This window comes from Bos indicus, chromosome 13, assembly GCF_029378745.1.
Source record: "Bos indicus isolate NIAB-ARS_2022 breed Sahiwal x Tharparkar chromosome 13, NIAB-ARS_B.indTharparkar_mat_pri_1.0, whole genome shotgun sequence".
Taxonomy (NCBI): domain Eukaryota; kingdom Metazoa; phylum Chordata; class Mammalia; order Artiodactyla; family Bovidae; genus Bos; species Bos indicus.
In genome coordinates this window covers 40,684,294-40,705,818 of record NC_091772.1, presented here as the reverse complement: position 1 = coordinate 40,705,818, position 21,525 = coordinate 40,684,294, and the positions used below count along the sequence as shown (strand labels likewise).

At 37.9% G+C, this 21,525-nt stretch overlaps 1 protein-coding gene across 5 annotated transcripts in view; it reads right to left on the bottom strand.

Moving 5' to 3' along the window:
• XRN2 (5'-3' exoribonuclease 2) overlaps positions 1-21,525 on the bottom strand; it is a 62,618-nt gene that overhangs the window by 16,164 nt on the left and 24,929 nt on the right. For 4 of the 5 annotated variants that reach the window (XM_019973259.2, XM_070801057.1, XM_019973260.2 and 1 more), the window contains 11 exons: positions 19,514-19,632; positions 16,714-16,849; positions 15,469-15,576; positions 15,278-15,367; positions 14,230-14,302; positions 8,504-8,587; positions 7,324-7,421; positions 6,658-6,737; positions 6,030-6,086; positions 1,033-1,101; positions 802-933 (listed from right to left, as the gene is read on the bottom strand). In XM_019973259.2, the coding sequence (XP_019828818.2) occupies positions 802-933; positions 1,033-1,101; positions 6,030-6,086; positions 6,658-6,737; positions 7,324-7,421; positions 8,504-8,587; positions 14,230-14,302; positions 15,278-15,367; positions 15,469-15,576; positions 16,714-16,849; positions 19,514-19,632 (1,046 nt within the window). The remainder of the gene's footprint in view (positions 1-801; positions 934-1,032; positions 1,102-6,029; positions 6,087-6,657; positions 6,738-7,323; positions 7,422-8,503; positions 8,588-14,229; positions 14,303-15,277; positions 15,368-15,468; positions 15,577-16,713; positions 16,850-19,513; positions 19,633-21,525) is intronic. The other variant, XM_070801056.1, reaches the window with a different exon arrangement.

Genomic DNA, 21,525 nt, shown 5'->3' with positions numbered 1-21,525 from the left:
ACAAGAATATCCAGTGGTAGACAAAGTGTCTGATCCAGACACTCAGGACTCAAAGCCCATGATGCCACTGTCCCTTACTAGTCACCACATAAAGTACATGCTACTGATGGTAACCTACTGCCTAAAGCCCACTTTGAATCTTAAAGCTTTCCTATGAATTGGAAATATCTATTTATGAGTTACCAACATCAATTCACAGATGATAACTCATTAATACATGCCCTAGCACTTTGCTCTTTTTATCTCAGCTTTATGTGTTTCTGCTTCAAAGCTCCCTCTTTTATAGCCAAGAAAAAAGAAAATTTGAAGCTAATGAAAGCAAAGAATAAAAAACAAATTCACAGCAGAGGAGATACAAAAGGCCAGCAGACACTTTGAGAGGCTTGACCTCACTAACACGCCAGGAGATACACTCAGGCATCACGGACGCCTCAACACACGGGCACAAGCCCAGGAGCTGGCGGCTCCTCATAGAGGGACTGTGACACCCAGAGGTTAACTCAGTCACAACTCTCTTGAGAGTAAAGAGCATGTTTCATTCTTTTGAAATAACGGTCAGAGACAGCAAGATCTCTTGAGAGAAAATAATGGAATTCTCAGGCAACACAAAACAATAGATAAACCAAAGACACAGAATTGAATTTAAAAAATGAAGAAAAGCAGAAAAGCATCAAAGTCATTAAAATAGCTGCAGAACAGTTATATTTAATGATCTCGAATATCTGTGGTGTAAGTGCTGAAAATGCTCCATGGAAGATTCCGAACAATCAAAATACACAGACAGAAAAACCTACCACTCACCCCAAAGCCCTGAAGGCTGCAGGATCCAGGTGGACAGGCCGCCGGTCCCGGTTAAAGCCAAGCTGGGGCTTCCACTGCCGTCCGTTGCTGGATTTCTCCCAGTCACTAGGTTTCAGGACCGGTGCGGGTTTTCTAACCATTTGAAAATACAATATTTAGTTACAGGGATGGACTTCACTTACACAAAATAAACTTTAAGAGTTTATATTTTCTAACTTGTACAGTTGTTACCTTGCTCCCGGAAGCATGACAGCTTTAAAAATGTAATCTTCAGCAAACTGTGGGTCTTTAAAATTGATACTAGAAGAGAACAAGAAACAATTTAATGATTTCACTAGATTAGCCTGCTTCACTACCATGTAAATTCAGGTACTTGTGACCTTGGTTCTATTTTTAAAGTTTTTTTATTTTTCTTTTTTTTGGCTGTTCTGCATGGCTTGCAGATCTCTGTTCCCCATCCAGGGACTGAACTCAAGCCATAGCAGTAAAAGCCTGGAATCCTAACCACTACACCACCAGGGAACTAGATACTGTGGCTCTTTAAACAGAATGACTACAATTCAGAAGTCTTCTCCCAAAATTATCTGAGTCAGCAGATTCTGCCAAACTGCCAAATGGCTATACATCTGTCTCACGAAACTGCCACTAATCCCCAGGATGGCCCTCATGTAACTTTATATGTAAAGTCATGCTCCACCTAACTGTAGGTGATCGCAGAGAAAGAACAACAGACACAGCCCAACTCTTGAGAAACTCCGGTATGATACCAAATACTGGTACAAGAGGTTTGCGACAACAAAAATAAAAACCACCTTTCCTTTTGTTCAGTCCATGGCAAAGACCCTCCCTCGAACATCTTCAAGATCAGAGCTTGTTACAAGAAACAGTAGAAACATTTGCAAAATCAAAAACAATGAACAGATAATCCACAGGGGAAAAAAACACAAAGCCTCCCTGTTGGAAGCCCCATATCCTGCTTGACTAATGTGTTTCTGTGAGAATGTAAACAGTCACAACTTGAAACGATGTGATGGCTGAATATACAGACTTTTAATAAGTTGGGCCAAACTGCCTTTTTGAGTGTGGGGGGGCGGTGTGTGTCTGTGTCTGTGTGTGTGTGTCTCACCCAAAGCACCCAAGTCTTCCTTCTGACAAAGCAATGTCTCTTCTAGGACTCTGGATATGCACCTAGTTTATATCTAAGGATGCTCATAACATCAGGATTCATAATGCTGAAAAACTGTAAAACCTAAGTATATGGGCGAATAGTGGACTGGTTAAAGAAACTATGGTTCTTTCTAAAAATGGTATCCTCAGAGACTTCCCTGGTGGTCCAGTGGTTAAGAATCTGTCTGCCAATGCTGGGGATGTGGGTTCCATCCCTGGTCCAGGAAGACCCCACATGTCAGAGGCAACTAAGCCTGTGCACCACAACTGCTGAGCCCACACGCCCTAAAGCCTGTGCTCTGCAGCAAGAGAAGCCACCTCAATGAGATGCCTGTGCAGCTAAACCAGAGAGCAGCCGCTGCTCAGCACAACTAGAGAAAGCCCACATGCAGCAAGGAAGACCCAGGGCATCCAAAAATAAATTTTCAATTTTTTAAAAATAATAAATAAATAGAAATGGTATCCTCAATTGGCATTTCTTAAAATTTAACAAAATACTTAATGACAAGGGGGAAATACAGGCAACAGACTAGACACACGTTCACCAGAAGGTTATTTGTACAGACAACCATTTCCAGCCATTTCCTTTCCTTCTCTGTGCTTTTTTATATTCTCCAAAGATCCTCTGAAGATTACAGATTACAGTTGCAATCAGTGAAAAAGGGTTTTATTGAACTGGTTGACATTTTAGATAGCTAACTTTTTTTCTCTTCAAATAATGCCACTTAAAATAATTAGGGCCCATCTGTTATAGAGAAATTTTTGTTAACTGTATATTTTAAGTACAAAAAAATGGTTCCATTTATAATAAAGATGCTATAAGCTCAAGAACAGCTGAACAGCACTTCATTGACTCAATCTGTTCCTCTTATAAACTCACTCTTCACCATGACTGTTTTTATCTCAGATGTTCTCTACTCCAGGTGGCTTAAGGCAAGGCCAGGCATACTAGGCAATGTGAAAGGTTTAAGAGGGTGAGAGACAAGGTGGTAGGTAGGTATGTGGATTTGTTGGGGCTTTCTAGACACAAAGTAAACAGAGAAAATTGGTAATAAAGCAAGGCCTGCAACTAAAGGATCTCAGAGCAGTTCTCTTAGTGTCAGCAGCCTTTTCGGCAGTTTACCGAACAAATTTTCAGCATGCCTGCTGTATACATGGTCTCAAGGTGGGCGCAGAGGCACAAACAGTGCCCAACCATGGGGCCTGCCTCCTCTTCTAACAGGAGAGACAGACTGGAAAAGTGTAACAGTTTAGTAAGGAAGAAAGTGGAAAAGGCCACAACAGGCACAAGAAAGATGCTATCAAAGCCTGTCACTTGCCTTCCACATAGGACCTTGTGAGTGTGGGCTAAATGCACGCGTATGTGACGTAGGGCGTCTTCACGGAGGGACCAATCTGGAGAGCAAGGAGGAGGCGTCCCTGCGGAGCTGTGGGGACCCAGATACAGAGCACGGCTCCACCAAACTATGGCAGGAACCAATGGTCTCCAAGGGGTGGCCATGGTTAAGAAAGATGAGAGAAGATTCAGTGGGAAGGTAGGTGGGATTTGGGGAAAAAATCAGCTGGGAGAGCACTACAGTAATCCAGGAGAAGAAAATACAAATAGGCTCACTGGGAAAAGCCAGATGTGAGAAATAACTGGAAAGAAAGACGGTTCCAGAGCAGTGGTATCAGTACACAGAGTCATATACCATAAGAAGTTGAAGTTCCTAAGTCTGGGCAACAGGGGAACAAGAGGTGAGAGAAAGGTGGAGAGATGGGCAAGGAGGTGTGCGTGGGTGAAGGACACAGCAGCCAGTGTGGACATGGAGCCCGGGTGACACAGAGGGTGGCACCTGCTCCTCCAGATGGGAAGAAAACTGAGAATCAAACAGAAGTTTTATATATTTACAGTTAACGAAGAGTTACTGTAAAAATACCAGGCCTAAGCAAGTTACAATGGTGGAAGAAGAAAAGGACGAGAGAAATTCTGGGAGATGACTCAGCTCTACTCACAGTTAAACTACTACTATGTGGAAAGATTTATGGAATCAGAATTGAAAGAAATTCCTAGGTCACAGTTGACTGTATTCTCTAAGAGTCCTTCCATGAATTTAAGACACTTCAATAACTTCTAAAATATATTTCCTCAACAGGTAAGACCTAATGTGATGGGAACAGGAGGTGAGGGAAAGTCCACTAAAGTGGACTCAAGGAGACAATTTCTCAAATACGGACTCCAACACCAGATGAGCGCAAACAGAGAAGGGGGAAATGCCAGGAGTCAACGTAGACAGGAATAACTGGCAGGGGGCACTGGAGGCTGCATGTTCAGATTTTTTGTTTGTAAAGCAAGAACAACACTGAGATACAGAAGAAGCCCTGAAACAAACACCCAAAAAGCTAAAGTAAACTGCATCGGTCTCAACATGACCCCTCAGAGAAAAGACTGAAAATGACCTCATAAGAAAAGAGTTACTTTTGGTCTTTCAGGCATCTCCAGGAAATAAACTCAATTTTATTATGAAGTTACATTCAATATACACCTGAATATCCAGCTGAATTTGAGATTTCTTTTATAAATTTAATAATCTTGTGAAAACAATGGATACCAAATAACACTAAAGGAAATTTCAGGCTCAGAAATCACCATCACCATCATAATTATACAAACCAAACTCCAGGATTTGTCAACTCTGGAACTCTTACTTGGGCAAGTCTCTGTCCTAATTAGAAAGTTAAGTAGAACTCACTATTTCTAGGGGGCTGCGAAGGAACACCCTTGAAACACACTGAGAAACTAAGGAGCACAGCAAACGTGCCAATCCGGAGAGGACTGGTGGCAGTAACCGGCCTGAAGGGCTGCTGCAAGCCAGGGACCCAGGGGTTAAACACAGAGTCCACACTGGCTCTGCCGGAATCAGACTGTTTGTGGCGGACACAGGAATCTAGCTTATGATTCTGAATCCCACCTTTAACAAAAGAGCCAAAAGACAAAGAGCCAGGGCAGATTATATGCCAAGATAAACAAAAACTGTGGGTAAAGATAAAGGGTAAAGCAACCATATGCCAATACAAATTAATTTAAAAAATGATCCACCGGAAATTTAAGAATGGGGGTGGTGAGAGATGAAGACAATTAATCTAGCAAGATTTTTCAAATTCACAAAGGATTTCTATAAGTGAAAACCCTCCTAGAATGGCAGCTGCTATCTAAATCCATTAAAGATAGGAAAATAAACATGCGTATACTTCACAATGAGAAATCTAAATAAAATCCAAAATAGTCCCTGAGAGTGAGAGAAATAATAACATGTGGGAAAACAGTATTCAGGAACAGCTTTTACAAAATCCTCGAGTTACTTGAACATTTGCCCTGTTCTCATCTAAAGAGGGAGGGAAACAACAACATAAACCTTGCCATCAAGACTAGGAATTCATACAACAGTTACACAGATGCGTAGCGAGTTTGCTGATTTTTATTCTAAAGAGCCGTATTATATTTTACATACTTGGCAGAAAATGCTGTCACCATTGAGGAAATGAAGTAGGAGTTTTCCACGGAGCAGAAATTAGCCCTTTAAAAGTTTGTAACTGTTGATAAAAAAAATATTCCACAAATTCCTTCTATCTCATCTTAACCAAAATAAAGTATATTGACAGCTCTGTTTCTGAACTCTACAGGGCCACGAACATAAATACAGTTTATATTACATTACAATAAAGTGAGGCCATGGGGCCTCCAGGGTGCAGAGGTCTGTTTGAACCTACATAGCACACAACTCCTGGAAACTCCTACTTTCTATCTCCCACCTCTCTAATCCAGGAAGAATTAGAGGTTGTTAGGGGAAACCAGAAAGCAGAGAAGTAAGCTTGTTAAGTCAGTAACCTTAACAATATACATAATTTAAAGTCAAGAGGCTCTACTCTACTTGGAGGTCTGTAACACAGGGACTCTCCAAATATCAAAGACTTGATGGAATAATAATTACCATTTCCCTGTGAATCACAGGTCTTCTTACACTTATTTGCAAGTTCAGAGCTGTACTCTGGGCAAATGTCAGAAATTTGGGGAAACTTACCTGATCACAGCATTGTGTGTCAGATCCTTTAACACAGGAATAGGAGAACATACTACTCTAAAAAGAAACAAAAGAACCATCCCTTTGTAAGTTGTAACCTTTGGGAAAAGTGGAAACAAAATGTTGCTATGTTTCTTAGGCTTTGAGAGAGAGAAATCACTAAACCAATAAAAACAATATAATCATAGCTAACTTTTAAAAAGGGCCCTGTTTGTATTTTCACTAATAGAAAACAATTACGAACAAGGGCTTATATCAGAATTTGTAAAGAATTCTGGTATAAGAATTCTTTATATTCTATAAACCAAAAAGGGGGCAGTGGGGGAACAGATAACTGAATAGAAAAATACAACAGGTATTTCATAAATAAGGAACACCAAACAGTTGAGAGACAGGTACACAACAAGGTACACAACATCCTGACACTTTAATAAGATTATGAAAGTAATTTTGACCTTGTGGATCGCCTCAAGAGCTGGGCTCTGACCCCAAGAGTCCAAGGGTTTTATGTTGTTTTGTTTTCTCACTACTTTCTTATTATTTCTAGAAAATGAAACATTTAGGCAACAAAGTAGAAATGCTAACTAAACATCCTCCCACCCCCTCAATTATATACAACGATGCTTACTGATTTGGAAGAACAGCTTCCTCATCCAAAGAAAACTTCCCTTGGATCCCATGACACAGTTCAGGTGGTACATCCACTGACTATGGGGAAAAAAAACAACCCAGTCCTGATTATACAGGTAAAAGAATGGGAAGCAGGAACTCAAACATGTTTGTTCACCAATGGTTTACAGGCCTACCATCCTTAACACCCCAAAGGTAGAACCCATGCAAGTTCCCATCAACAGATGAGTGGACTAATGAAATGTAGTGTATACACAAATGAAGTATTATCCAGCCATAAAAGAAAGAAACACTGACGTAAGATGGCTAAACCTTGAAAATTCTGCTAAACGAAGTGGGAGGACAAATACTGTATGATGTGACCTAGGGGAGGTGTTAAAATTAGGCGACTCCATAAAATCAGCATGTAGCAGAGGTTGTAAGAGGCTGGGGGCAGGGAAGGATGCAGAGGAGTGTTTAATGCTGTCTGGCAGGTACAGAGTTTCTGATCAGGAAGATTCACAACTTTGTAAATGGTCTTAATGCTGCAAAATTACACACTTAAAAATGCTCCGAATGGTAAATTAGGTTTATATTTGGCCAAAATTGTAAAAATGCATTCCTGATTAAATAATCAAATGAATGTACTGTCAAGCAACGCATCATGATGGAAAAGAAACCATACCTCTGTGGAACCTGTCTTGTACAGCTCTAAAATGAAGTCATGCAGTGGGTGATGTTTCCCAACAAATAAGACGTCGCCTCCAAGACTGTTTCTTCTGGCTGGGGGGAATGCAGGACAAGATCAAAGTTATATCCGCAAGACCAGTTTTTATTATGAGACCAAAATTAGAAGATGCATCTAAATTTTTAAAGCTTTATTATAGGGACTTCCCTGGTGGACCAGTGGTTAAGAATCCAGTTGTTGCCAGTGCAGGGTGCGGGTTCGATCCCTGGTCAGGGAACCAGCATCCCCAGAGGCCGCAGGGGAACTAAGCCTGAGCGCCACAGCTAGAGGGCCCAAGCGCTACAGCAAAAGATCCCACATAATGCAACCAAGACCCTACGAAGCCAAATAAATAAATGAATGCTTTTTTAAAAACTTAATTATAGAGTTTGTGAGAAAATAACAAGAAGAGGCCTAAATTTAGGTGATGTGCTTCTGCAGAAGAAACAAAACTTTGAAGATAAGGTTTCAAAAATCAATTATTATCAAAAAAAAATTTAATCTCAAAAAAACTTTAAAAATCAATGACTATTAGGAAAAGTCACTAAAAGATACCTGCATATAGAATTGCAAGATTTTATTTATGTAGAACTCAATTTCTTATAAGATATGAACATTCCCCAAGAAAATACAAATTGTATCATCTAAGAACAAAAATTATCCTAAGGATGGCTGATAAATTATTTCTATAGGTTTGGTACACTTACATTAAATTTTCCAGTTGAACCCAACCTTGCAATTTCCTAATATTTTAACTATCAGTATAATGACAAAAATCCCACTTGTGAAAAATAACATTTCAAGTTAACAATCTGAGAGTAAATGCCTACAACTCATCTTAACCTTCAAGCAAAATTATAATCTGGGAGGTGGGGGAAGATGAAGGGAAGAAGGGAGATGGAGGAAATCAAACACTTATAACTTAAAAACTTTCAATTTAATTTACTATTAAATTACTACTCAATGTACAGATAGTATTAATTTTAAGAAACTAATTTTTGTTACAAAGAAGTAAAATCAATGATTTATGCCTCCTTTATGAAAACTTTGACAAATGAAAAAAAAAGGTCTAATTAATTCTATAAGCAAACGTGAAGCCTGTGTCACAGACTGTGCTGCCCGGTGGGCACGGCCTTACTCTCTTCAGGGGTGAGGTCTGGGTACACCTCTTCCAGGGCAGCACGCAGTCTCCGCTCGTCCACAAATGGCAGCAGAGCCACACCTGGGGACACAAAAGCACACCAAGCGCCCAAGTGTGAGTCACCTAAATAGCAACTGATCCAAGTGGACATTTCTAGTAGAGTATTTCCACAAACATAAAAACATCCTGGAATTGAACTATATATATAGCCAAAATTCAAATGCAGAAGGAAAAAACTTCCAATTTTCCATTCTTAAAACAACTCATATGGAAAACCATCTTTGATCTTAACTCTGTGACAATAAAAATTTTAAGTTAAAATAACACTTAAGATAGCAGCCTGTTCTCATCTTCCTTATGAGATGGCCTTGGGCAAGTTAGTCAATTCCCCAAAGGGCTTGGGTTTATCCATTCATCATTCTAGAACGTTGGATTCTTTTATAAAACAAGATAATTCAACAAAAGTATTTAGAAGTTCTATCACATTTTAAAACCTAATAATTAACTTACACAAAAATTTTAGAGATTTGTTTGCTTAAATAACTTGGGGATGGTAGAAGAAATGTTAATTTTCAGGCTGAAAATTGTCCTCTGGAGTGTTAAAAATTAAGGTCATTGTTTTAGCTAGACCTGTGTGCATCATCTTCAAAGAAGCACACCAGTAAATGCAGGATCCATTACTAGAAAAACATATGAAGCTTCTGAAGCATAGTAAGCTATGGACGTGAGTTTGAGTGAACTCTGGGAGATGGTGATGGACAGGGAGGCCTGGCGTGCTGCGATTCATGGGGTTGAAGAAAGTCGGACACGACTGAGTGACTGAACTAAAACTAAACTAAAGTTATGCTGCCTATAGTATAAATAGTATCTTTGCCAAATAAAAAACTTAAATAGCAAAGAGAAATGCTAAATGAAGCTAAACAGTTTTGAAACTGCCATTCAAAACTGCTGCATTTATGACTGTTCCCTTTAAAATGATTAGAAGTGGAAAGTTTCCAAAGTTGTCATTAATGATTTAGCTGCCGTATTTTCAAAGTTAAGAAATGTGTACTACCTACTAAGGAGAATACATATTTTTTTTTTAAGTTAAAAAGAAACTAAGTTCTAGTGTGAATTTCATAGGGCAAAACAGCTGATAAACACTTAGATGGAAAAAAACCTCAAGAGTTGTTTGAGTTTAGTTAGTCTACACACATAAATTACCATGAAAAGCTAAAACACTACCTGGCTTTCATTTTCCACCTACTAGATTCAGGATCTAAACAAATTATGAGAGACTTTCCCACAATATCAACTCCAGAAGCAAATAGTAAGCAATTTGCAGTGCTGATGACAGCAATATGGTTAATAAGTAACAAACAAGCCCTACAGGCCAGTGGAAAAAAGAACACTTTGCACCCAGGTATGAAGATGGTGGTGCTTGAGAATGAAATGATAGTAAAAACGACAGCAGTGGTGACTTTTTCCTGAGCACTTATATCCAATGGCTCGTTTAATCGTCTCAATAGCCCAGAGGCAGTCCAAATGGTGGTAGTATTTAGGTAAAAACAGTGGTCACACTTTCCAGGTTCTGGTCTTCTGACACTGTGTGACTCTGATCAAATAACTTATATTCTCTGTTCATATAAAAAACACACTTGAAATATCTGTTATATTATTACATATAGTATTTGTATGGTCAATAAATGTTGGAAATATACCCAGATAAGTTTTATCTTCTATCATTTTCAGTTCAGTTCAGTCGCTCAGTCGTGTCCGACTCTTTGCAACCCCATGAATCGCAGCACGCCAGGCCTCCCTGTCCATCACCAACTCCTGGAGTTCACCCAGACTCACGTCCATCGAGTCAGTGACGCCATCCAGCCATCTCATCCTCTGTCGTCCCCTTCTCCTCCTGCCCCCAATCCCTCCCAGCATCAGAGTCTTTTCCAATGAGTCAACTCTTCACATGAGGTGGCCAAAGTACTGGAGTTTCAGCTTCAGCATCATTCCTTCCAAAGAAATCCCAGGGCTGATCTTCAGAATGGACTGGTTGGATTTCCTTGCAGTCCAAGGGACTCTCAAGAGTCTTCTCCAACACCACAGTCCAAAAGCATCAATTCTTCGGCGCTCAGCCTTCTTCACAGTCCAACTCTCACATCCATACATGACCACAGGAAAAACCATAGCCTTGACTAGACGAAGTAATGCCTCTGCTTTTGAATATGCTAGATGTACTCAATTTAGGCAAGAACTTAACTAAGTATTATCATTACCTTCCGTAAGTTTTAAACACATGTATGGAGAAAAAAACTATACCTCCTAATAGTAGTAAGTTTTACCTCAAGAAAGGTATATTCTTGGTACAGAGTCTACTAAGTGAAAATATTTATATAAGATATAAAAATATTAAAGGTCTGAGTTAAACCCATGCTGGGACTGCCCGGGTGATGCAGTGGTAAAGAATCTGCCTGCTGATGCAGAAATGGGTTCAATCCCTGGGTTGGGAAGATCTCCTGGAGAAGGAAGGCAACCTACTCCAGTGTTCTTGCCAGGAGAATCCCATGGACAGAGGGAGCCTGGCGGGCTACAGTCCAGGGGGGGTCCCAAAGAGTCGGACATGACTGAGCATGCACGCATGCAAACCCACCCTAAAATTCATTTGGACTCTCAAGGGACTCAAAACAATCTTGACAAAGAAAAATAAGTTAGAGGACTCCAATCTTCTGATTTCAAAACTTACTGCAAAGGTACAGTAATTAAAACAGTATACGGTACTGGCATCAGACAGACTTACTGACCAATAGAACAGACGGCCCAGGAATAAACCCCCACAAGGCCACTGAGTGGGGAAAAAGCAGTCTTGTCAGCAACCAGCACTGGGAAAATGGATATCCACGCGCAAAAGAAAGAAGGTGGACCCTTACATTACACCATGTACAAAAATTAACTCAAAATGGCTCAAATGTCCTAAATGTAAAGAGCCAGAATTATCAAGCTTTTAGAAGAAAACATACAGAGGAAACTTCAATGACACGGGGCCAGGCAGTGATTTCTTAAGACACCAAAAGTAAAGGCAGGAACAACAAAACACTCCAACTAAAACTGAACTTCACCAAAATTAAGAATTTCTGTGCATCAGAGGACACTATCAACAGAGGGAAAAAGAAAACACACAGAATGGGAGAAAATATATGCAAATCATGTATTTGATAAAAGATTAGAGACTGGAACATACAAAAGACATCCACCATACAGTACCAAAAACCCAAGTCAAAAATGGGCCAAGGACTTGAACAGACAATTTTCCAAAAAAGATACAGGAATAGCTAATGAGCACATGAAAACAATGATCAATAACACTAATCACTAGGAAAATGAAAATAAAAACCACAATGAGACACCGTTTCACACCCATCCAGATGGCTACTATCAAAGGGAACAGAAAGCTACTATCAGTAAGGATGTGGAGAAGCTGTAACTAATGCACACTGCCTGACCTTTCCTCTGGGTAATTTATACTACAGTAGTAGCAGGTTGTCTGCATGTGTATGTATTTACTTACTCATTTAACACACACTCACATAAATACACTCATTTTTATTTACTACTTCCTATTCTCCTGTCTCCTCTCCCTGTTACTCCTCCACAAAGCATCTTCAAAAGCAACCTAAATCCCAATTCATATGTGTAACACAATATGCCCACAGAGCACTACACTTGCATAGCCCCAAGCAATGGGCTGCATTTCGCACTACCATTCTGTTTCAAGTTAATACGAAATTCCAGTTACTGCGTAAGTCAACTCTAAAATCTCATAAAATAATTATTTCAATTGGTAAATTATTACTTATTCCCCTTTGTTCCACAATTCTGAGTTATTTTATTGATCTTCTGCACCACAGAGAATAATCAAGGAAAAGGTGTGAAAAATGGTAGTACTAAACACACTTATCATTTTAGAACAATAATGGTGGAAGGAGAGGTTAAAATGACTTGTTGAAAGGGATTTTGATGGGAAACAACAGCTGGCTTACTGTGTTTGAGACTTTCTTGTGTTCTACTGTTATTACACATTTTTTGAATGCTAAATTATCACCTTAAATTTAATACTAATTTTTACTGCCCTTACTTCTACAAAGTCCGTGAACAGAAGAAATGAGAAAATAATATATAGATAAATAATAAACTTTAAGTGATGATCAATGTTAAACATTTAAACTAAATGTCTAATATATTTTTCAAAAGAGTGTAAGTAAATCTCCACATGGATACCCTTGTGTTTCTATTAATACATCACCAAGCAACTTCATAAGGCATCAATGACTAACAGGAGCCAAGTCCCAGGCTCCATTAGTTAATTCAAAGGAGATGAAAGATAAAATGATTAATCTGTCTCAACCTGATTTACTATTTATCATAATGTGACTATTAAAATTACATTAATCATGGCTAATCCCAGTTTGGATGGCAAAACATAGAAAATTCTTTCATTCCATAAGTCATGTCCAGTTCAGTTCAGTCACTCAGTTGTGTCTGACTCTTTGTGACCCCATGGACTGCAGCATGCCAGGCTTCCTGGTTCATCACCCACTTCCAAGCTTGCTCAAACTCATGTCCACTGAGTAGATGATGCCATCCAAGCATCTCATCCCTTGTCGTCCCCTTCTCCTCCTGCCTTCAATCTTTCCCAGCATCAGGGTCTTTCCCAATGAGTCAGTTCTTCGCATCAGGTGGCCTTCAGCATCAGTCCTTCCAATGAATATTCAGGACTGATTTCCTTCAGTATCGACTGGTTTGATTTTCATGCAGTCCAAGGGATTCTCAAGAGTATTCTCCAATACCACAGTTCAAAAGCATCAATTCTTCAGTGCTCAGCTTTCTTTATGGTCCAACTCTCACATCCATTCGTGACTAGTAGAAAAACCATAGCTTTGACTTTTGTTGGCAAAGACCTTTGTTGGCAAAAACCTTTGTTGGCAAAGTAACGTCTCTGCTTTTTAATATGCTGTCTAGGTTTGTCATAGCTTTTCTTCCAAGGAGCAACTGTCTTTTAATTTCATGTAGTCACCATCTACAGTGATGGTGTAGCCCAGCACTGGAGCACAAGACAATAAAGTCTCTCATTGTTTCCATTGTTTCCCCATCTATTTGCCATGAAGTGATGGGACCAGATGCTATGATCTTCATTTTCTGAATGTTGAATTTTAAGCCAGCCTTTTCACTCTCCCCTTTTACTTTCACTCTCTTTTCACTATTTCACTTTTCACTCTCCTCCTTCACTAAAGAGGCTCTTTAACTCCTCTTCGCTTTCTGCCATAAGGGTGGTGTCATCTGCGTATATGAGGTTATTGATATTTCTCCCAGGAATCTTGATTCCAGCTTGTGCTTCATCCAGCCCAGGATTTTGCATGATGTACTCTGCACGTAAGTTAAATAAGCAAGGTGACAATATAAAGACTTGATGTACTCCTTTCTCAGTTTCGAACTAACTGTTGTTCCATCTGGCTGTAACTGTTGCTTCCTGACCTGCATAAGGATTTCTCAAGAGGCAGGTAAGGTGGACTGGTATTCCCATCCCCTGAAAAATTTTCCACAGTTTGTTGTGATCCACACAGTCAAAGGCTTTTAGCGTAGTCAATGAAGAAGCAGCAGATGTTTTTCTGGAAAAAGTCATGTTAGTACACAGTTTTATCAGAAAGAGAAAATTATTTTAACAAAAAGGAATACTGTCTAAATTTTACCTTGCCATGCATACCTCTTCCCATTCAAATCAATAGCAAAATCTTCAGGGTAGAAGTCAATTATACTAGAATCCTATAGCAGGGAGACAAATACAGATTCACAAAATGAAGTCACACATTTCTGTTATGAAAAATTTGATATAAAACTTTTGATCACACTATCATGCATGATAAGAAAACAAGCTTTCCTTTTAAAATAGTATTCTTTAAATTGCAGGTCCAGGGAGAAAAAAATCAACAATTTTAAAAGATAAAAATAAAAGATATTAACACAGAAGAATTTTAGAGTGGATATCTGTGGATCCAGTGTAGAGTGAAGAATTCACAGAGAACCCTGTTTCCCAGCTGTGCCTCACTCCTCCTCACATACAAGATAAGCTAGGAGGGGATTCCAGCTGTGCCAGTCTTAGGTCTGGCAGCCACCACAAAGGCCCGGAACAAACAAAAATAAGGGCTTACAGGTAGGCGGAGAACAAAATAACTGTTTTAAGAATTTCTTCAAAATACAAATGCATTTTATTTACTAAATAGGGTACTGATAGCCAAGAAAAGCAGAAAAAAATAATAATAAAGTTGTGAAAAAATACAGAAGAACTCAAATATTTGCACTGTTTCTGTACTTCAGTCTTTTAACTATGAAATGCAAATGCAACTGTGACTCATGTTAGTAAAGTGTATGACAAAAACCCAGGTACACACTCAAAACACCAAGACTCATGGCAAATATATCTCAGAATATATCGGATACATCATATTGAATTTAACATTAATACAGTAACATGTTGATAATATAGAATAATTTAAATTTGGCTAATTTTGTGAACAACTCCAAAGATTTACTCTCTCAAGCCAGACAGCAAAGTTTCTATATCATAAGAAAAAAAACAAACCACCACTAACACCAATCAAGAAAAATTCTTAAATTTACTATTTAATATTAAGAAGTTTACTTAGTTATTAGCAGGTTGAAGAAATAGAATGCACCTGTTATTTTGCAAAATAATAAACGTGTCTAAGACTTGGCAGGGGCGGGTAGGGAGAGACTCACTGGATCACTCATGAGCTTCCGCCATGATGGAGGTAGAAAGTTACCACTAGCAGCTGGAAAAACCCCCATAAGTTGTTCCAGTGGTTTAAACTATTAAAAACAAAACAAACAAAAAACGTTAACATATGACACACAATTTTGATCTATGCCAAAATTCTATAAATTTTATGGCTCTAAATAGCTCAGCTTACCGGTTTGGTACCCTTCTCAAAATCAGAAGGCATGTCTGCAATCCCTTCAAAGTCTGAAGCGAATGGTGCATAATGGAATGGGTAATACCACTTCCAGGACGCACAGCCCTGGAATCATTCAAAACAGCAAAGCCACAAATCTATGTTAATGATATACATAGAAAACCAAAAAATATGAGGCTATTAATCTATAATATTCTATTTATAAAACATATGATTTCTAGTAGATAGTCCATGTATTAATTTTTCCATGAGTTCTAAAAGTTATTTTGATTCAATTTGAACCTTTCACTTCATATCAATGGCCCCTTTATTTAAAAAAATACTGCAAAACACCTTTAAAATCAGTAGTTAATACCAAATTTTATATTGACAAACACAATTTGGTGAAATTTTTGTCCTTCAAATGCGTTTGGTGGCATTTCTTTACAACTCTAGAGCTTCCAGTTAAAATGAAGAACAAAAGTGTAGCTGACACTGAGCCTACAGATGGAGAAGGGACATCACCATGATTGACAGCAAAACCAGCAAAAGCTTCATTTGAGAATTCCCTAGATTTTCAGTGAGAACTTTCTTTTTCTTATAAAAATATTCAATGATATGTATTTTGACAATGTGCCTGGGGAATTAATCTTTGTAGAAGTAAAACACTATATTAAAAAATTCTATAGTTAATACTTAACACATTAAATTACTTTCTACTTACTAATTTCAGATTACAACAAACTGAACTTGCTTCATTCTACAAACACAAAACCAGATACTAACTATGAGTTACAACCCCCATGTCTACCTAACCTCTCACCAATCTGACATCCCAATTACCAAAGGCTTTAAGTCAAACTTCAATAACATCATTACTTTACATGGAAGAAATGGTATCATTCAAATTCCTTTCCAATTCTTACTAGTATTTTCCAGGCTTTCTCTTTTGTTCTGTAATTTAGTGACTATCTAATAGTTGCTCAGTTATTTTTTTTCTTCCAATTCATTTAGTGACTACCTATTAGTTATTCAGTTGTTTTTTTATTCCAATTAAAAAAAACACTAAACTGTAGTCATTTGCAAGACAAAGCATACTCAACAACACTCCTTTATGTTGAAATTCTTTAACAACAAAAATGAGCTCTGTGTATACATTAATGAGCTTTATAAACAAATATTAGGCTCAATAATACACATTATTACAAAAATTATCTTTCTAAAATTATCAGCTAGAAATTTAGAGGAAAATATCCTTTGTACCTGGTAATAATATCGTAGAACCCAGCAGAGTCCTTCAACGTAAGACTGAACAACTTTACGTCTGAATTTCTCATCTGCTGCATCAACATCAAATTTGTTCTTGTAGTATCGCTGTTTCCAACCAGCTTCCCATAACCTAAAAAACCAGGCAAGATCAGTTTATCCTGATTTAATATGGTAAGTGTACACCTATTTATCACCCCAATCAACTTACATCTAATGTCCAGGTGAAATGTAAATGAGTTCAACAGTAACGCTAGCAAACACAGTTCATTTAACTATTTTCTAAAACCTCCACTTTCACAGGATTTATTACCAACTTAAAGATATTTAAACATCAAAAATTCAAAACACTGATTCCAGTAAGATCATTCTAAAACTACATTTTAAAAAAGGATCATCACTTATGCTAAAGTAGATACGTAACAGGGCTTCCTGGGTAGCTCAGCTGGTAAAGAATCCACCTGCAATGCAGGAGACCCTGGTTTGATTCCTGGATCAGGACATTCCCCTGGAGAAGAGATAGGCTACCCACTCCAGTATTCTTGCCTGGAGAATCCCTGTGGACAGAGGAGCTGGTGGGCTACAATCCATGGGGTCACAGAGAGTTAGACATGACTGAGTGACTAAGCACAGATACATAACACTTGTTTGCTTGAAATTTTATACTATTTTATATGCTTTTGGACCGTGAAGTAATTCTAAAACTACATTTTAAGATTCAAATACTGAATATATTTTTATATAGTTCAAGTTCCTCAGTTTATTAGGATATATCTAAACTGTACGAAACAAGTCAATTAAACTACTTTGGAAAAAAAAGATTTGCTATGGGTAATTCTTTTAAAGGTAAAACACAATTTATAAAAGAGTAAAAACCAGGCAGAAACTTGGTATAGCTAATCTATACTCTGCATGCTTGGGCATCTTAAAGTTAAGAGTTAAAGGGAAGGACATGCATGCACACGTACATATGTATATTTGCATGTTCTGGTAAAACTTAGAAGCAGGCCAATCAATTCACTAAGTTATCATTAATTACTAAACATACAATGAGAAGAACCACAAAGTACTGATTTCTCATTCTCTGAGAGATTAAAACATTTTCTTGATAGAACACAAAGAAGCCAAAATAATTTTCTTTTCATCAGGACAGATCTCAAGATGCCTCTATAGTAAGGCCACTTTCTACCACGTGCCAGACCTTACAAAGTAATTGCAGTCATGTTTCAGAATACAGGTAAACCCTTTCCAAAGTTCCCTTTACACTACTTGGCTTGTGCAAAAGACCTCCATCAATGCCTGTTTTCCCTAAGTGAAAGAAGTGAAGAGACAATTTCATTTTTTTTTAAAAAGGCAAAAGTAGGAATCTTGTTTAGCACATTTGTTTTCAGGGTGCACCCCAGGAGTGGGATGCCCTGCCAGCTGCCAGCTCCTTCCTCAGGAACCACACTCAGCGTCTGAGCATCAGTCGTCAGAGCTGTGAGCTGTGTCTGTGAGCAGCTGGGCCTGATCTCCATTTATTTTGTGCAGCAAGATGCGACCTGGGGTAACTGGTTCTTCACTATATGCCATTCTAGCTATGAAAGGTTTCATAGCTACACAAAGGATTCACAGAACACCAATCTGGAGAAATATCTCTATTCATGATGTACATCACCATTATACAAAAGACAGTAAGAAAATAAATGCTAAGAATCCTAAGCATTTCTTGATAGAAGCATTTCCATCATGATTATTCCCAGCACCAAAATTAAACAATAAAACACTAAATAAATCAAGTTTACTATTAAGCTAGCATTAATTAGTTTACTATTAAACTAGCCAGATCATGATGACTTCTTAGTAAAACAAAAAACACTTAAAGAGGAAAATCCATTGTCATAGAAGCAGAGGACAAAAACTCAGGTAAGGTAAAAGTATGATGACACGTCATCACAGACTGCAGTACCTGACATCAAAGGTTGTTTGGAAAATGCAGAACCACACGACATTTGTGAGGTTTCTAATCATAAACACAAACGCACCATCCATAACCTATATAAGAAGCATGAGCTGCTTTTGTGCATGCTTTTGGACCACTATTGTTCACTTAACTTTGGACTACCTATTATTTTGCTAAATTATTAATGAGTTACATTTATTGAGACTGTTGGCCTTTTGTACTTGGGAGTCTAGGATTCAAGCTTAGATTTAATTATAAAAGAGGTTATTAATCTCTGATCTGGACAAATGAAAGAATCAAAGTTTCCCATCATAAATGTTAAGTGTACAGTTAAAGGGAAACTCCTTTGTCATGAAATAGAACTGTGCATATACAAATTTGTGGTTTTTAAAAATATACATATTTCTTAACCAAACGATTTCTGCATATTTCATCCTGAGGAAGAAACTTTTCAACTGAGAAGATTAAAGCAAACTATATCAAGTATCCAAGTGTTACTGAACTTTCTGGGTTAAGCAGCTTGAAAATTTAATCCCCACACAGTCACATTCAGATCACATAGTCAGAGCTAAACACCTCATGCCTAGCCTATCTAGCGCCTGGTCTCAGAGGGAAAGTGGCTTGGAGGATGAGAACCTGCACGCATACTAATCTAGATACTTAGGTTTAACAGCTATAGCTTACACATCTCACTGGAATTTACTGACTATCCTAACCCTCCACATTAATTACTGCTGGATAAAAAGATCACAGGCAAGCAACTGAAAGCACTGCTTCTCTGAGCTAAATAGCATTAATTAGACCACCTCTATTTCAGCAATTTGCTAACAAAGTGCTACCAAAAAATGGCCTCACCTGACGTTATCCTCTGGCTCAGGTTCACTGTCACTGTCGTCCGCTTTCCGTTTAATTCCTCCTCTCGGAGATGGGGAGCCGTCAGAAGTGAAACTCGTATTAGGAGAGACTGAAGGACTCTGCAGACAATTATGACATTACAGAGGAAGGATTTAATTATTCATTTCACAAAAGAAGCTACATCCCACTGCTTCTACCACCATGCTTCATGGTAATACCTTATTTAAAGCTGTTATTTTTTAAACCTGTTAAATGGATATGGTGAATATATTTAGAAAGCATAAAGACTGATTTTGGCCTATTGTACTTCTCCCCAAAAAGAGTAATATGGTACCAAGTTTCCTATGCTTAAATGAATTTGAACGTTCTTAGGGCAAAAACTGCTTGAAAAGAAAAACTGAATTTTATAGATTTTTAAAATTATTATCTAAATATTTCTTTTCTTTGCTGATTCCCTGATCTTACGAATTCACAATCACTTTCTACTAATCAAACAGCAGAACTGTAAAAGGGGGAAAAGATAAATATATAAATTAACTATAAAATAGCCAAGCAGATGAAAATGAATTTAAATGGTACGTGTTCAACCTAGCATAGTATAACCACTCTGGAAAGCAACAGTTTAGTAATAAGACTCAGCCAGGTAACTATTAAATTATTAAATATTTTACATACACTGCTTTAAAATTCAGTGTACAAATAAAAATCTATTGGTCATCTTAGAAAAATATACATTAGTATTTCAAAGACTTGGATACCAGTTTAAATTCAGTGTTCTCTTCTCTATGTACCTAACTCAGTGAGGATAGGCACACCCTATCCTTTAAACTAAAAATTAAAATCTTCTGCAACTTTAGTTTTAAGTGACCAAAAACATATGCAGCAGAAAAGGTTTTCATAGTAAAGGTTTTGTTCTATTAGTGAAAATCTATTAGATATTTTGAATAAATTGAACTTTTTAAATTGAGAAGTTCAAGAGGCTATTTTGATGAAACTGTAAAATCTGAGCATAAAGGCAGTTCAAACCATAGGCTAAGAAAGTCTGTTACAACAAAGCAAAATTCTGTTTCACATGGTGTTTATAACCCTTTCTTTTAAAAATGTAGAGCATCAACTTTACTCATGATACTGTATGGCCAGGTGTCACAGGTTACAGAGTTTAGACCTAATGCCTCCCTGATGTTAAGAAAACAGCACTCCATCATCAACATGGTGTTGCCAGTCACGTTCAGTCCATTCTGTGGGGACAGTAGCCACTGTGCTCTTCAATGACAAATATCAGTTTCTTTTGTCCTACTCAAGAGTCTCACTGCAATCCCTTTCACTGACCCTCTGCAGCTCACTGTTAATGGTGCAAGAAATAAGACAAGAAAACAAAGAGCAAAAAGAAAAGATACATGTATATATGTACAGCTGAATCTAACTGGAAACCAACACACTGTTAACCAACTATACTTCAATATAAAATAAAAATAATACTAAAATAAATAAATAAATAAAAATAAAAATAACAAACCCACAACAGTAAGGCAAGCTTCTTCTCTTGGAAGATGCAAAACCTTGTTTCTTCAATTTCAAATCTAAGGTCCTAAAACTTCTCATTGTGAGTTAATGGGAATATAAATTCAGTCTCTTGACATGGCAAAAATTCCACATGTAGGATTGCCCTATAATAAAGAACTTGAACATCAACAGGATAACTAAAAGGAATAATAAAACTTAAATATCCAAAGTTACACAATTTCCTTGAATTCACCATAGTAAAAAGTTATATATCTTTTTTCCCTGTACAGAACTCTCTCTCTCTCAGGCCTGCTAGACTGAAATAAGCAATAGCTTCGATCATCTGCTGTCTGTCTGCGTTAGCTCATGGTCTCTTCCCTCATCCCTGCTTGCTGTCCGCCATGTGCCCCAGGCTCTTGGGTCTTCTGTCAATACAACAGAAAGCTAATGGGCAGAGTAGAGACTTGCCGGCTGAGATGGTCCGCTCCTGCAGTCTGGATTACAAAGTT